Genomic DNA, 15,090 nt, shown 5'->3' on the forward strand with positions numbered 1-15,090 from the left:
TGGTTACTGGGCTTTCCAAGTGACAGGTGCAGAATTACTTCAGAGTTTCTGTCGAGGTGGTGTTTTGGGGGGGTATACCCAGGCTAGACCTTAGGGCTTCCGTATTGCCTGACTCCAGGGAGGAACATTCTCTTGTTCGGGTGTACTCCAGGGGTGCCATTCACAGAGAATTCCTTGTGATTGTGCCTCTCAGGTTGTGCAATGCGGTAGTGCTGCTTCACTGTAAATCATTTTGTTATAAAATTGATACAAGTGGGGGACTTGAGTTTGTTGATGTTTCTCAGTGTGTGGTTGATAGAAAATGCCATTTTTGTTGTAACGACGGGTGCGGGTGGATTTACTGTGAAGCTAATGAAACATAAGTGGTAGACCCCTCATTTTTTTTAGACCCCTCATTTTTATAGCCCTCTTTCAATGTACTGGGCAGGGTTCTAGCCGTTTTTATATTTGTAATCTTGTATTTTTTTTTCTCAAAGAGGGCCCCCCATCTTTGAGCTTCAGGTCCGACAGATCTGCATCTGAGGGGCTGAGAGGTCCCAGTGCATTGAAACTTAAGCCTATTTAACTTCATTGTAAATCTGCCCGTGGTTTTTGAATATGCGTTTTTATATGGACTTATTTCCATATAGTCCCATAATAAACATATGGAAGCATACACCACAGATGGGAGAAAGATAAGTCAGAAATTGCTCAGGACATATCCTAGTCATATTCCCAATCCATTCCACGTAGAGCCTGTTGGCTGGGCTCCCTGGACAGTCTAGGCGACATTTCTCTCCAGAATCTGACCCTGTCCAAATCTTTGCTGGCATCTCCCCTTCTTTTGCTTCTAGATTCGTGGTACAGGTAAAAGCAACGGGAGGGAGTTACACATCGCGTATCGGTACGGAGAGCACTACGACAGTGTTCGGAGGATCAACGACAACTCAGAAGCTCCTGCACATCTCCAGACTGATGTGAGTGGGGCCTCTGTTCCCAAGTGTGTTCTCAGCTCTGGAGGAACCAGGTCGATAGCTGGGCGCCTGGAGCTAGAAACCAGTGGTGTTTTTATGGAAAGTTGCCTTTAAGGATGTGTGGGCTTGATTTAAAAAATTTTCTAAGCTCAGGTGAGAGAGAAAGATAAAATTGCTTGTCGTCCTTTGCTTTCCTTAAGAGCTGATAGCTATGATTATGTGAATTTAATTTGTATAAAACTTTGAATTACTTTTATGTTTAATGTGTTTAAAATTATGCTTTGTATCTAAAGTTTGGAAACTAGAAAAAGTAAAGAAGAATAAAAGGTACACAACATCAACTACGTGGATACAATTTTTGTTGTCATTTTGTATTTATATAGCTTTGTTTCCTGCTTTTTAAAAGTTAACATTATTGCATAAGTGTTTTCTCATGTTATTTTACACTTTCTTAGTAATTTAAAAAAAAATAACTAAAAAATTATTTCTCGAGTAGCTAATATTTATCCGTAGGTCAGAATTAAAAATGTATAACAGGATATAGAGTGAAAGTCCCTCTCCCACCTCAGTTCCCTCCTTGGATGCACCCAGGGTTACCAGTATAGCATAAAATCTAGTGACATTTTATATATCGAGTAACTATGTGTGTATGTGTGCATATTCCTCTTTTTTAATGGCGGCACAGTATTCTGTATGGACACATTGTAATGTGTTGACCAGCCCCTTACCGATGGACTTTCAGGCTTCTGCTTTTACCAACAGTATACATCTTTTCACACAAATGTGAGTGTATCTTTGGGATAAAATCCTGGAAAGGCCCTACTGCATCAAAGGATGTGTGCATTTATAATTTTCAAAGGTATTGCCACATTGCTCTCGGTAGAGATTTTACCAGTTTTTACTCCCACTTGCAATATGTGTCTCTTCTTGCACCTTTGCCAGCACAGTGCTATCAAATTTTTAAATCTTTGTTGGTGTTAGGGAAAAAATTGTTTTCTTAACAGTTTACATTTGTATTTGTCTTATGAGGGAGTTTATGCACCTGTTCCTGAGTTTACGACTTACCTGTATTTCCTTTTTTGTGAGCTGTATTCATTTTCTTGGCCCATTTTTTTTTCTATCACATTTCTTAATGATTTTTTAGGAGCTTCTTATATATTAGGGAAATTATTGGCCTCTGTTATGAGTTGCAAATATTTTTTTCACAGTCTGTTGTTTAACCTTTTTTTTTCCCTATGGTTTTTGCTATAAAGGAATTCTTGATTTTTATGTGGTGAAACTTATTAAGTTTTCTTACATGTCTTCTGGGTTTTGAGTCATAATTAGGAATGTCTTTCCCACTCTAAGGTTAACACAGAGTTCTCCCATAGTTTATTTTAGTACCTTTATGGTTTTGTTTTTTAAAAAATTTAAATCTTGTCTCTATTTGGAATTTATATTCATATAAAGGTGTGATATGTGGCTCCAACTTTATATTTTTCCTTGTGGTTACTTTGTTATATCAAAACCATTTATTAGTTATACGTCTTTTCTTCACTGATTTAAAGTGACTTTTTTTCATATACTAAATTCCCATGTGTATTTGGGTCTATTTCTGGACATTTGGGTCTGTTCCACTAGTTTCTCTGCTCATGCGTTAATGTGTTCATTTAGTTGGTAAGAGTATATTTTAAAATCTGGTAGAATTTTTTGCTCATCATTACTTTTTTTGGTAATTTCCTACATTCTTGCTTTTTAAATATACGTATATGAACGTTAGAATAAATTTTCTTGTCTAGTTTAAAAGAAGTCCTGTTCATATTTGTTTTTATTGAGGTCTCATTTAATTAATAGGTTAACTTAAGGAAAAATTTACATATTAGTAATGTTGAATCTTCCTAGCCAAGAACCTGGTAAACTTTATTTGTTTAATTGACTTTTTTGGTGATCTGTAGGAGCATTTTTTTCATATAGACTGCCCATATTTTGTTGAGTTTATTCTTGGGTGTTTTGTGTTTTCTGTTCCTCTTGTAAAGAAAGGATGTTTTTCTCGTTTATATTTCCTAGCCGATGATCATTTGTATATATGAGAATTATTAATGAAATGTTAATAACATGCATACCTGGCTGTCCTACAGGATTCTTTTTTTTAATTGAGCTAAAGTGTACATAATATAAAATTAACCATTTAAAACTCTACAAGTCAGTGGCACACAGTACACCCACAAAGCTGTGCAGCCAGTTCCTCCAGCTCCAAAACATTGTCATCGCCCCTAAAGAAAACCCCTTGCCCATTAAGCAGTCAGTCCCCATTTTCTTTCTTCCCCAGCCACCGCCAGTGTACGTTCTGTCTCTGTGGCTTTACCTGTTCTGGGCAGTTCGTATAAATGGAATCACACAATTCATGGCATTTTGTGTCTGGCTTTCACTTAGCATACTCTTTTCAAGATTCATTCTATTAGAGCACATATCAGTACATCGTTCCTCTTTTTTTTTTTTTTTAAGAGACCTAATAATATTTCATTGTATGGATATACCGCATTTCATTTATCCATTCTGCTGTTGGGCATTTGAGTTGTTTTCACCTTTTGGCTATTGTGAATAGTGCTGTTATGAATATTTGAGTAAAAGATTTGAGTACCTGTTTTCAGTCTTTTGGGTACGTACCGAGGAGTGGAATTAGTTGGGTCATGTGGTAATTCTGTGTTTAACTTTTTGAGGAACGGCCACACTTTTTTTCACAGTAGTTGCACCAATTTACATTCCCAATTACCATTGTTTTGAGGGCTCTACTTTGTCTACCTCCTCACCAACATTCATTCATTCATTCATTCATTCATTCATTTAAAGTTATGGCTACCCTGCTAGGTGTGGTATCTTGTGGTTTTAATTTGCACTTCCTTAATGACTAATGATGTTGAACATCTTTTCATGTGTTTCTTGGCCTTTCGTTTCTCAGAGAAATGTCTAGTCAAGTCCTTTGCCCATGTTTTAACTGGGTTATTTGTGCTTTTGTTGTTGAGTTGTAAGAGTTCTTTACATATTCTGTTTATTGGATTCTTATCAAATATGTGATTTGCCAGAATTATTTTTGTTTGTAGTAGTTTTCGTTTGATTTTTTTTTTTAGGTATAGGATTATATCATCTGTTAATAGTGATAACTTTTCTTCTTCTTTTTTTATTTTATACTTCTAATTTTTCTTTTTTTGGCTAATACATTAATTATTATCTCTCAAACACTCTTAAATAACAATAATAGTAGTGGAAATCCTTATTGTGTTTCTTATTTAATGGAAGTAAAGCATCGTTCTGTGGACTTACCACAGTTACCTAACCAGCTTACACTGTGAAACCGTCAGGTTGTTGCCAGTTATTCACCACTGTTAGTGGCACTGTCATGGGCACTTTTACATAAATCCTTTCTGTACATGACAGAATTTCAAAGAATCTTGATATACATATTGCCAAATTGTTAGGATATAATTTTGTAATGGGTCGCTTTTTATTAACACTCTAAGGAACGTACTGCATGCTGCTGGATTCCACTTTTACATGCAAAAACAAAACTCTCCTTGCCCGTTTCCCATCCCCCTGCCTTAGTAGGAAGCAGAAACAGAAGGTGATTGGGCAGCCATAGAGTGATGATTGTAGCTTTTCTGATTTAGGCTTAGGTTGTAAAGGCCTTGTGGATACTAAATGAACAGCTCTTTGTGGTTTTAGAATTTGGATTGAATGGTTCTCTTGACTGTAGTGGCTGCACGTGAGGTTAGATGAGTCACGATCACCCGTGATAGTCCAGTCGGGATGGGAACTTCAGCACATCGGAGCTTGCTAATGATCAGATAGGCCTAGGGAACCAGCTGAGAGTTGCCTGTATGTTTCTTCAAGGTGAATTGTCCGGCCGCAGAGCTGGTCAGGTGCTAGAATAGAAGATCTTATTAAGCTCACGTTGCTAGAAATAAGCTGAAGCAAATGCGTGCTGTCTGAGTCAGCAGTCGGGTCCGGGATGTTGGTGTCTAGGAGCCGTCGGAGCTCTGATTTCACTCTTATGAACAGTTCACCCCATAGCTTGGGCCTTTCTTTTTTCATACTTCTGTTGTGGCCCAGAATCTCAATGTCTGGATGAAATTTAGCCTGGTCATTGCCGTTCTCCTAAGATTGTTTCCGTAATCTTTTCCCTGTGTATGTAAATGTTTTGCAGATTAGCATAGTCTGCAAGAGATCCATGATTATTACTATTCATATTTCTTTTAGTTTCAGATGCTTCATCAAGATGAATCAAATAAAAGGGAAAAGAGCAAGACAGAGGGAGTCGACTATGAAGATAACCTGAGAGATGAAGTAGAAGATGCTGTCCAGAAAGTTTGCAATGCAACTGGCTGTTCAGTTAGTATTTCTGTCAAGTAGTAGTAATGGTTTATACATAAGCATCACTGTGTTTACTGGCTTGTTTCGTAGGCGCCCCTCCCCCACAGCCTGCCAACACCTGATAGGCCAAAATAGGTCCATGATATTTGTAATTTGATGAGGTTGTGTGATACAACTTAATGAGAGCTGTTTATTCATTTCTCTCTCGTTTGCTAGACCTTATCCAGTACTACTCAAAAATCCTAAGGAAGTATGTGGATTTAGTTTTTTTCTGACTTGTGTTTATAAAAGTAAAAGAGCATTTTATACAAGTAAAAGAGCATTTCATTTACATTAACCGGTTATTCAATAAGGTTACCAGCTTTATTGAAAATTGACATTTTCTAAATGGAAAAGGTCTTGAAACCTTGTCTCAGCTCTCACTGTTACATCATTTTGTTTATCAGATTGTTGAAGTAGAGAGAGATGGAAAAGTATATCCAGAGTTTTGAAGTATTCCTTTGTTTCTTGGACAGGATTTTAATTTGATAGTCCAGAACCTGGAAGCTGAAAATTATAATATTGAATCTGCAATAATTGCCATGCTACAGATGAACCAGGGGAAAAGAAATAGTAAGTCCATGATTGATATTCATAGGCTTTCAAGATTATTGTATTGGTGATTTTCCAAAAATTTATTTTTAATTAAGTCACAGGTAATAATTTTACTGTCATTTATTCAGTAATTGTTTATTGAGTACTTTCTGTATGCAGGCATTTTTTACTAGGTCCTAGGCCTGCATCAGGGAGAGTATAGACTGGGGGTGGGGTGAAGACAGATAAGTAAACTGGCACGAGAATATATAATGGAGTTGGAGGTCTAAGGTGCTAGGGGAAGGCGTGAAAAGGCCATGTAACCCAGTTTTGGAGGGATGGAGAGTATCAGGGAAGAGTTTATTTTTTTAGAAATAGATTCTTTATAAAACCAAAATGATAACTAAAATTGAACAGAGAGAAAATTTTTTCTGATGGAAATATTTAGATTACTAGCATCTATCAACTCTTGATAATTCAGAATTATTTTTACTTGAACTGAGTTTAATTTTATGACACAGAGAAAGGAAAAAGATGTGACATCTTAACTGTTTTCTTAAGTCACTTATTTAAAATGATTTCAATACTTATTGCAGATAAGTATTTCAATACTTATTACAGATATTATGTGCCAGATACTGTTCTTGGCATTATAGTTTTCTGTGTGATGGGGTATTTTATTATCCACGCTATATATTTACTGTGCCTTCTTAGAAAGTAATAAGTAACTTAGTCTTTGTGAGTTTAAAATAACACTATCCAGTATCTTTGCTGTCCAGTATGGTATGTACTTGACATGTGGCTAAGTGAGACTGAGGAATGAAATTTAAATGTTATTTAACTTTAATTTTAATAGCCACACGTAGCTCGTGGCTACTGTATTAGATAGCATAGCTTTAGAGCCTGTCTCTTTTCTAGTTTTGTGGGTGCAAATGAAAGATTCTCCCCTAAAAATTCATATTAAAGAGTAGTTTTATCCAATGAAACAGAACACTGCTGATGAGAAGCCGATGATAAGACTGGTCAACAGGTTATTTTAAAATTTATCTTCCAAATTATACCAATTTTTTTCTCCTGTATTTACCACTCTGTTGACTTGATATTAGAATTTGCTTCAAGGAAATTTGCTGTTCAGATGATAGTGATCTAGGGATCCAGGTAAGTTTGGAGTCATTTAACAATAATTGAATTGTGTAACTATCTTAGGTTCTCAATTTTAATAAAATGTCTTTCTTTGGAAGATGAAGAGGAGAACCTCAAGTCCAGTGGCCGAGTGCTTAAGCAGAGTGGCCCTTTATGGGAGGAGGGTGGCAGTGGCACCAAGATCTTTGGAAATCAGGGCTTAAATGAAGGCAAGACCGAAAACAATAAGGCGCGGGCCAGCCCTAGCGAAGAAAACAAAGTGAATAAAAACCAGCTCCCAAAGGTATGAAGGGATGAGTCTCCAAGGCAAATGGTGGGCTGCTGTAATATGTTGGCAGTGGTGGGAATGTGGAGCTCATTTTAATGCATAATTTTTTTTTGATTAGTAAAAGTAGTTATTGTAGAAAATATGGGGAATGCGTAAAGGTGTATAAGGAAGCAGAATGAAGACCTCGCCTGTCCTGTTTGGTGTACACAGGGACCGTTGGAAGGAAGTACACGCTGAATTGTACCATGCGTCCACACATATCCTCCTCCTCCCAGCTGACGTTACTGTGTGCGTGGGCCGTTTCCACGTTAAGCCACGTTACATAATTCCAATTTTTATAAATACCATCATCTCCAGTGAACACCTGCATAATTTATTTGTATAAATCTTTCTATTTTGCATTGTTTTCTTGGCTAGAGTCCCAGAGAGGACTTGACAGGTTAAAGGGCATGGACATTTGACTCTTTTTAAAGCTTTTTGGTAAGTTGTCAAGTGCTTCCGAGAAAGATTGTACATCTCCCTCTCCGCGCGCTACTCACAAGCAGTATATGACACCATTCATTTTACTGAATTTAGAATTCATTTTGAGACTTTCACCAAGTTCTGAGCTCAGAGTGCAACGTAATGTAAAAAGCCACAGGCAGAGGCAAAAATGCAATAAGCTTCTGAGGAGTTTGTTAGGATTACCTGGGGCGTTAAATTATGTAGAGAAAGGTGTCCTGTGGCACATTCGAGGGTTATCTCCTGCTGGACTGGGGTTAATGTTTTTTCAGGGCATTTTGAATTGTTTTATGAGAAGAACGGAATTGATTTTGTTTGCTAGCTCAGCACTGGGATGTAAATTTAAATGTAAATTTGAGCCGTAATGGAAAATAAATCATGTTTGGTCTCTTAGGTGGGATTTCTCTGTTCCAATTGAAAGGCAGGCTGTGCATCTGTCAACACTGCATCTCCCTTCAGCAGGTGGCAGCCTGAGTCAGCCGAGCTGGTGGCTCACCCAGCGTCTTCTCTTCTAGGTCACAAACAAACAGAGGAGAGAGCAGCAGCGACTGGAGAAGAAGAAGCGACAGGAGGAGAGGCACCGCCACAAAGCCCTGGAGAGCAGGAGCAGCCACAGGGACAGCCACCGGAGCGAAGCAGATGCGAACGCGCAGGTCACCTTGGTGAAGACCTTTGCGGCTCTCAACATCTGAGTCTGGTCCGCTGGGAGTTGTAGGAAGCGAGTGGAAAAGGGAGTGCTGCGTTCCAGGCCTTCCTGCGGGGCCGTCCTTACGAAACAGCCCACGGAGCCCACACATAAGCTCACACTCTGAGTTAGTGCCCTTCAGGCTGCCTCTTTATTGTTCAGAGTTTTGTTAGTAGTGTGTTTTATTTTATGAAAGTGCAGCGAAGCCTTTCATGTTCCGTAATTAAAATATTGAGTTTTAGGGGTAGATAGTTCGATCAGGAAAACCTTTGAAGTATGGTTTTATTTGCCCTGAAAATCACAGTTCAGTGACCCTGGGATCTTTCCTTAACACTTGGGGTGAGTTTTGCCGTAATCGTTCATGAGGTCATTTAGAGTAGATTAATTGCTAGAAATTCAGAATGACAAGTTTCCTTTGTTTCTCTTTCATTTTCAAACAGACGTATTAATGTACAGGATAGTTTATAAATGACCTCCAACTCAGGAACATGTTTAGATTTAATATTCTTTTAGTCCAGGTTAATCAGAAAATAATTCAGGAAGTGTTCTCCCCAAGTAATATGACATAGGGACTGGGGCCTGTAGTCAAGGTGGCAGTTGAACAACTGCATCTCTCTCCTTCCTGATTCTGACGTTATTTCAAATGGGGCGCAGGTGCTGTCCGTTTATACTCAAGCCATATGATCTATGTATCTGACTGTTAATTAGGCCTGGGCTTTGCTGGAAAAGCGATAGTGTTGTTGAGTTTTTGGTACTTGTTTCTTGTTATGATACGGTTCTGGGATTCTCATAGTTTGGGGAGCAGAATCTATAGTTGTAAAGGGATTCTTGAGTGTTTGCCTAGGAAGAGTCTAAAGAGTTATTTGATTTTATAGGGAGAATGGAAGAATATCTAAGATTTTTCATGTTCTCATTTTAAGCAACTGTATTTTCCTCCTTACTTCTCTAGACTTAGATGCCTTCCGAGAAATAAAAGGTTACTTGACCTGTTGCTAAATTTTCTTAGTATTGTGAAAATGAAATCCCATAAGATGCTGCATTTTTTTTCTTTTTTTATTTAAACGCTGTTTGGGATTCTGATGTTAGAGAGACTCTCCAGCGCCCACCACAGGTGGTCAGTGACTGAGGTTACACCAGCAGGGCAGGGGACTTATTTTGGCTGAGGACGTTGAGTGGCTCCGCAATTCTAAAGTAGACACGTTTGGGCTGTGGGGATATGTCATTTCTAAAACTGAGTTAGGTGGATAGGAACTTTAAAACCGTGATGTCTCTAAGTGGCCAGACTTGGACAGTTTTTGCCTAATATTTAGACAAGATACACTGAAACAAAAGGTACATCATTAGTTACCTCCCCCACCTCCAATTTCAAAAATTTTAAAGTTTAGAGGTAAAGGGAAAACAAAAAGTTTTGAGTTGTGTGGGCCTATCGTCTGGGCTGGCCCTGGGCTCATTGAATTTGTCTTTATCAGTGAGCTATTTGCTTTCTTTGGTTTTAATGATGTATTTTAATTTTTTGCTTTTTTTACTATGGTGACTTTTTGTGGTTGGAGCATCAGTTGTCTCTAGGAATTGTTCCCAGGACATGTGGTTTGGGCTTCTTCCTGGGGCAGTACATTGTACCAGTTAGCAGGCTGAGAACAGCACAGCCTTTTTCTCCTGTTCTTTACGGAGTCCTGAGTTCGAGGCTTTAGAACTCAGTCCAGACAGGTGAAGGGTCTCCGTTATCCGACTGTCTCCAAGGGAGTGAGGTCCGGTGCTTTAGGATCTACTGTCTCTTGGCTTTGAGCTCTGAGCAGATTCCGAACTGTGGCTGAGCTTTTCCGAATGAACACCCTTTCTTGTCTGTTTTGAACTACGAGAGCGCAGGAGACTAGATTCTCTCAGTGGGTCAAGATTGTATACCAGGAACTCAGCATAAGTAGGAGTCAGAAATAGCTTAAGGGAGACCCATGGTCAGAGGTTTTATTTACTTGGTTAATGGACGTGGCCTTGAGCCCCATTGGGTTTTAGAAGTTTTTGAAGCTGCTAAAAAGTTAATAAAGAATATCTGCACATTTATTTATAAATTACCTAATTCTACCTAAGAACCTAATAACAGGCTTCAGCATGTCTGGGGTAAAATAACAGTGGTTTTAAAAACTAATCAAATTGCTTCAGTAATTTTCTTTTATTACTGCTTTGTAGCTTTCCAGTTACAATTGGCCTGTATTTCGTACATTAATTATTGGGAATGGGGTACACATGTCCAGCTTCAGTGGCATCTTCTGGCTAAGGATTTGAATTTAGACCTCACTGCCTCAGTCTCACCGGAATACAAGGTGGGTAGAATCCTCACACTTAGCTGCCGGAGGAGACACTTGAAAATGACTTTATTGGCAGCCAGAATGGAGGCCCAGCACGTTCAGTCCTGGATGGCTATTGTCAGCAGTCGTTCCTCGTACAGCTACTCACGTGCCCTCCATAGTAGGAAGTGCATCTTTCTTCATTCACTTGTGTGACATGTTGGCCGTTAGAGATTAATGTCACACAGGATCGTCTCGGTAGCTTTTAGTGAGGCTGGGAGAAAGGCATGGGGCAGCGGTCCACGCTGCTTACTAGTCTTATAAACTGTATATAAAGGCTTTATGGATTTTAAAACAAGAATTTTTAAAGATTAAAATAAATAAAATTGTAGTGGCAACAGCTTTGTACTAGAGGGATAGATATATTATAACAATGTAGAACCACACTTTTAAGTAACATAGTTGCCACCAGGAGATACTAGATAGGATGTGTAAGTATATTTAATTTTTCAATAATATGAACATATGCTTTCAGGAGCACTGGTTGGGGAATTGTGGCAGTAAGAAGAATCTTAAAGGTTAGTCAAGGTTGTCTGTAGTTTCTTTCATAACCTCTGAAAACACTTCCAAACCCATTTTGATTCTGAGGGCGTGTGAAGTGCCATCGCCCTTGGGCATTTAGAGCTGGCTTGCGGAGGTAATTTAAAATGCCCAGCCCTGCTTCCCTGGGGAGCTTTTACAGTGTGATATGATATGGTTGGGGGTGGGAGGGAGGCCCTGTTAGTGGGGGACAGTTGCTCGCAAAGTAAGGAGGTGGGTATCAGATGGACTTCGGCCTTGAACTGTACTCGTAGTGAGTCCCTGCCGTCGATGTGCAATTTCTCTCATTCTGAGAAACTCTAGACTCTGCCTGGGTTTTACTGGGTCAACATAGAATGGGATCAGTTTACCTCTGAAGCGCGCAACCTGAATAGTCAGTCGGTTGAAGGAAACTTGGATCCCTAGTCAGAGCTGACGGAAGCCGCCCTGGGCCTCGTGGGCGGAGTGAGAGCGTCACATGTGTGGCCCTCTCTGACTGCTGTTTTGGGTAGACACATAGCTCTTTACCTTTTTACCTCAAGACTCTATAGCGAACCTTTAGACTCAGAGTCCGATGCAGTTTTTCCGTTTTGCCATTGTTGTTAATCAGTTTCATCTCAGCTTTCAGAACAGGTGTTGCTAAAACTCTGGGGCCTTCTGACAGTTGTTCTGAGGTGATGTAATCATGGCACTTTTTACAAGGTGCGTTTTCCTGACTCTCAAGCAAATTGTATTTTTCCACCGATGTTGCATTGAAGATCTAGATAGGCATAATTAAATTATAGCAAATCTTTTGCCATCTCCAGTTGGAGGGGCAAGTGGATAATTGGTTTCAGGTGGAGATGTTGAGCACCAGTCACAAAGTCCTCACACAGTGTGGGACCCGCAGCGTGTTCCACGGAGCCCAGCCCCAGGGAGGAGCTGGGCCTTGTCAACTGCCTGGGTCGCTCTATACCCAGGTAGATTCTCTGAGAAAACTTCCCGCTCTTAATCATTTCCTCTAAGGGGTGACTTTCTAGAGTCTCTCTCTCTCCTAGTTAGGACTACTTTGTATGCGGTTAAAATGTTTAGCATCCTTGCAAAGTCACTGGAGAAGGAGGCGGTACCAGTAATGAATATATTTATGTAAAAGCATGAACTCCTGCTTGGTGACTTTGTTTTAAGCAGGGCATGCCCATGGTGCAGATCGCCGCTCACCGTGCTGGCGGTCAGGGGAGGCAGTGATCACTGGGCAGCACCCCTGGGTCCGCCCCAATCCTTCTCATGTCAGCACCCAGCAGGTCACCGTTTCCAGCCGTCCATGACAATCATTCGAGCTCAGTCACAGACCTCAGCCTGCAGTTCGATCCCCTGGCAGGTCCCTTGACCAAAACTGGGGGAATGCTGGTGTGGGGCTCCTGACATCTTCACTCCCTCATTCGCTCTCCCTGGAGAGAAGGGCCCTCGGCCTCCCCAGCCCCCCTTCCAGCACCTCCCACCCGCACCGAGCTCAGTGAGAAGAAGAAAAGAGCCAGGAGTCGGACTCCAGACCTACGTGTTCCTCTTGCTGACGTAGAAGTGCCGGTGGGCGTCAGTCCCTTCGCGAGGGAGGGCAGAACACGAGGGTCTTCACAGGCTCAGGAACCTTCTCTTTTTTCTGATTGCACTAAACGTGTTCTAGCTTCGGCCTGGAGATGTGTAAGACCTCCATGGGGTCATGATCCATAGACTTAGCGAGCCTTGCCTTATCTATGGAGCTTGACGAGGAGCAATGTGACCGTCTGACGTCCGTAGCCCATACCCTCTAGGTTGTTTTTTTCCACAGATTGCGTTACTCTGAACCATTTTATTTTTTATTTACCAAAGTACTGTACTTGGCTATTTGCAGTGTTTTCAAAACCAAATGTTTCTTTTTTTGTGTTTTTAATCTTCAATACTTGGTGCAATAGAAGCTGCAGAGATGTGCCACTTTATCTATGAAATGGAGTTTTGTATACCAATAAATTCTAGTTTAAAGACAGAGTTGCAAGTTTTTTTTGTCACTATCTGACCACTGTTCGAGCGCGTGAGTCTGAGAGAGCCTCTTCGCGAAGTGTCCTTTTCAGAGACTTCTGCACGGACGGTGTGTGTGTGTCCGGTTGAGTGCTGTCCCAGTGTGTAGTCGTTGGGCGTCTCGCTGAGCTTCAAGCAGCGGACTGTAGCTTTGGTGGGTCTGCACAGACCGGCAGAGCCACCCTTAAGGACGGCACACTCACGATTTCTGCTTGGTACATAAGGACGCTGATAATTTGGAGTGTCTAGATTCAGAGCAGCTGTCTGGCTGCCACCTTGGGGTTTCTCTAGCACTCAGGGTTGGTTTGACCCCATTCTAGGAGAAGGTGTACTGTCAGACACACCTGGACAGCAGTGACTGGAACCCAGGCTTACCTAGAAGAGGTCCTCAGCGGGGAAGGGTGGCCACCGAGAACCAGAGGGTGGGGAATCCCTCAGCGTGTCCAGCAGGGGCCCAGCCCACACCAGGGCTCTGGTCAGTCTCAAGGTCAAGACTGGTGCGGTCACCGGGCCTCGCCCTGACTGCGAATTTGGCCTCAGGACTCCCACTCTCTTGTTTAATTTTGTACTCATATAGCAGCCCTTGAATGGACGCTGCGGTACTTTGATAATAAAAGGTATCTAGTACCACGGGGGAGGAAAGAATTCGGCTACTGGCCAGGCGGTTCTTCCGCAGTCCCTGTTCTCGTGTGATTTTCACCTCATTCTGTGACAGAGACCTCTGGGTGCACAAACACTTCCCAGCTCCTGAGCCCGTGAGGCTCAGGTTCTGGACCCTGTAAACTCAGCTGAGATTCTTTCTGAAAGATCCTGCCTAGGACTAAAGTGATGTCCTTATTTCATCGTCCCCTCCCCCAGTTGGGAAACTTTGGTGGCCTCCTTAATTCTGTCCTGACAGTGAGTCAGCCAGGGCCAGGGGGCCACCTCGCTAGGTTAGGTGGTGTTGGAGGGACTTCCTGCCTGGGTTTAGGTGACCTGAAAGGTCCTTTCTGTGAGATCTGATGTCTGTAAGGACAGAAATGTTCCCATGCCAGGAAGGGAATAATTTTAAAAACCAAGGTTTATTATTTATATTTTCCTCTAAGCTACAGTCAGCATTGCTGACTCTGGGTGAGTACAGTTTATGAAGCCAAAGATGGAAATACCATAAGGGGGAAAATGGCTCTTGGTAACTGCTCGTGGTTGCCTAAGAGAAAGCCGGCTGGAAAACCAGGTTTTAAGTTACCCGTTCACGAGACACACCACCAGCCCTTCCCCACTCTTAGCGCACAGAAGTAGACGTGTGCGCCTTGATAGACAATCAAAACGTGTCGGAAACCGCTCTGTTCCAGCATGGTTTTGACTGGACTGCTGGACAGAGTGAGTGTTCTTGGACCACGGTGATGCCGTCTTAAAATTTTTTTTGTTGTTGTTTTAAAGAATCAAGACCAATCCTTCCCTCTACTTCACAGATTCTGTCTTGGCAGAAGGAGAAGTTTTCCACCTTGGAGATACTTGTCCCAATCACCCTGTGGTAGAGAGACTTAGCTATCTCAAGATACTCCATTTTTATTCAGTGTATTCGCCCACCCAAACATCCAAGAATCCACCCACATTTCTTGAACCTGTACTGTGTGTGGGCCTTGATTTCTGGATGTAGAATCAGAGGTGGACCCTGTCCTCAAAAAAGTTTCTGGTCCAGGAGTGAAAGTGGACATGCCATTAAAGAAAGTGGACATGCCACTTCAG

The 15,090-nt window shown here is 41.3% G+C and overlaps 1 protein-coding gene across 6 annotated transcripts in view; it reads left to right on the forward strand.

Moving 5' to 3' along the window:
• The window catches only part of OTUD3 (OTU deubiquitinase 3), a 27,805-nt gene extending 14,475 nt beyond the window's left edge, over positions 1–13,330 (forward strand). For 3 of the 6 annotated variants that reach the window (XM_011357505.2, XM_011357504.2, XM_023529117.1), the window contains exons 4-8: positions 834–956; positions 5,187–5,318; positions 5,816–5,912; positions 7,115–7,299; positions 8,301–13,330. In XM_011357505.2, the coding sequence (XP_011355807.1) occupies positions 834–956; positions 5,187–5,318; positions 5,816–5,912; positions 7,115–7,299; positions 8,301–8,477 (714 nt within the window). In that variant the 3' untranslated portion in view covers positions 8,478–13,330. The remainder of the gene's footprint in view (positions 1–833; positions 957–5,186; positions 5,319–5,815; positions 5,913–7,114; positions 7,300–8,300) is intronic. The other 3 variants (XM_023529114.1, XM_023529118.1, XM_023529116.1) reach the window with 3 other exon arrangements.
• Positions 13,331–15,090: the final 1,760 nt, after the last annotated feature.

This window comes from Pteropus vampyrus, unplaced genomic scaffold, assembly GCF_000151845.1.
Source record: "Pteropus vampyrus isolate Shadow unplaced genomic scaffold, Pvam_2.0 Scaffold36, whole genome shotgun sequence".
NCBI lineage: Eukaryota > Metazoa > Chordata > Mammalia > Chiroptera > Pteropodidae > Pteropus > Pteropus vampyrus.